The sequence below is a fragment of the Mesitornis unicolor genome, unplaced genomic scaffold (genome assembly GCF_000695765.1).
Source record: "Mesitornis unicolor isolate BGI_N332 unplaced genomic scaffold, ASM69576v1 scaffold37686, whole genome shotgun sequence".
NCBI lineage: Eukaryota > Metazoa > Chordata > Aves > Mesitornithiformes > Mesitornithidae > Mesitornis > Mesitornis unicolor.
Window position 1 is genome coordinate 1755 of NW_010192332.1, and position 655 is coordinate 2409.

Sequence of the window (655 nt, forward strand, 5' to 3'; positions counted from 1 at the left end):
ACCCCCCCGTGCGCCCCCGGGGGCAGCCAGTGCCGGCCACAGTGGCACTGCTGCTGGGACAGGAAAGGTGGCAAGGGGACAGGGATTTCCCGCTTACCTTCAGCCCGCTCCTCTCCAAAAAGCCCCGCATGGCTTCCAGCTGGGCCTGAGGATCACCGCGCTCCCGCTTCACCTGCTCCAGGTAGCTGGCGTTGGTCTGCAGGGTGTTAAGGGTCTGGATAGCGTCCTGGGAAGACCCCCAGGGGGTGGTCAGGATGGCTTTGCCCACTACCATGGCCCCAGGGGCAAGCACACTTGCTGCACTGTGACCCACCCCATCAGGCTTGGTCTCCTCGGCACTGCCCATAGCCACCCATGCTGGCAGCATCTCCTCTGCCATAGCCCCGCGTGCAGCACCAGAGCCTGTGGCAGGGACGCTGTGGGCACAGGCTACTTATGGGCGGGGAGAGCCAGCCCCTTCCCGGGTGCCCCTTGGCCCCGCAGGTGGGGCACAGGGCAGTCCAGCACCCACACCTCTGTGAGCAGGACAAGGCCGCTCACGGGTGCGAGCGGTCGGTGCTCAGCACGAGCATGCCCGCCTTATCAGTGTTTAATTAGAGCCGCAAACGAAGCAACAGAGCTGCACCTGCATGGTACACGTGGGACAACATGGCTG

At 64.9% G+C, this 655-nt stretch overlaps 1 protein-coding gene across 1 annotated transcript in view; it reads right to left on the bottom strand.

The window, feature by feature from the left end:
* FPGS (folylpolyglutamate synthase) overlaps positions 1–367 on the bottom strand; it is a gene marked incomplete at its 3' end in the record, with an annotated part of 2114 nt that extends 1747 nt beyond the window's left edge. Inside the window, exons 1-2 of the mRNA XM_010187057.1 lie at positions 314–367; positions 98–226 (exon numbers count right to left, since the gene is read on the bottom strand). Coding sequence (XP_010185359.1) covers positions 98–226; positions 314–367 — 183 coding nt within the window. The remainder of the gene's footprint in view (positions 1–97; positions 227–313) is intronic.
* Between the last annotated feature and the right edge of the window lie 288 nt (positions 368–655).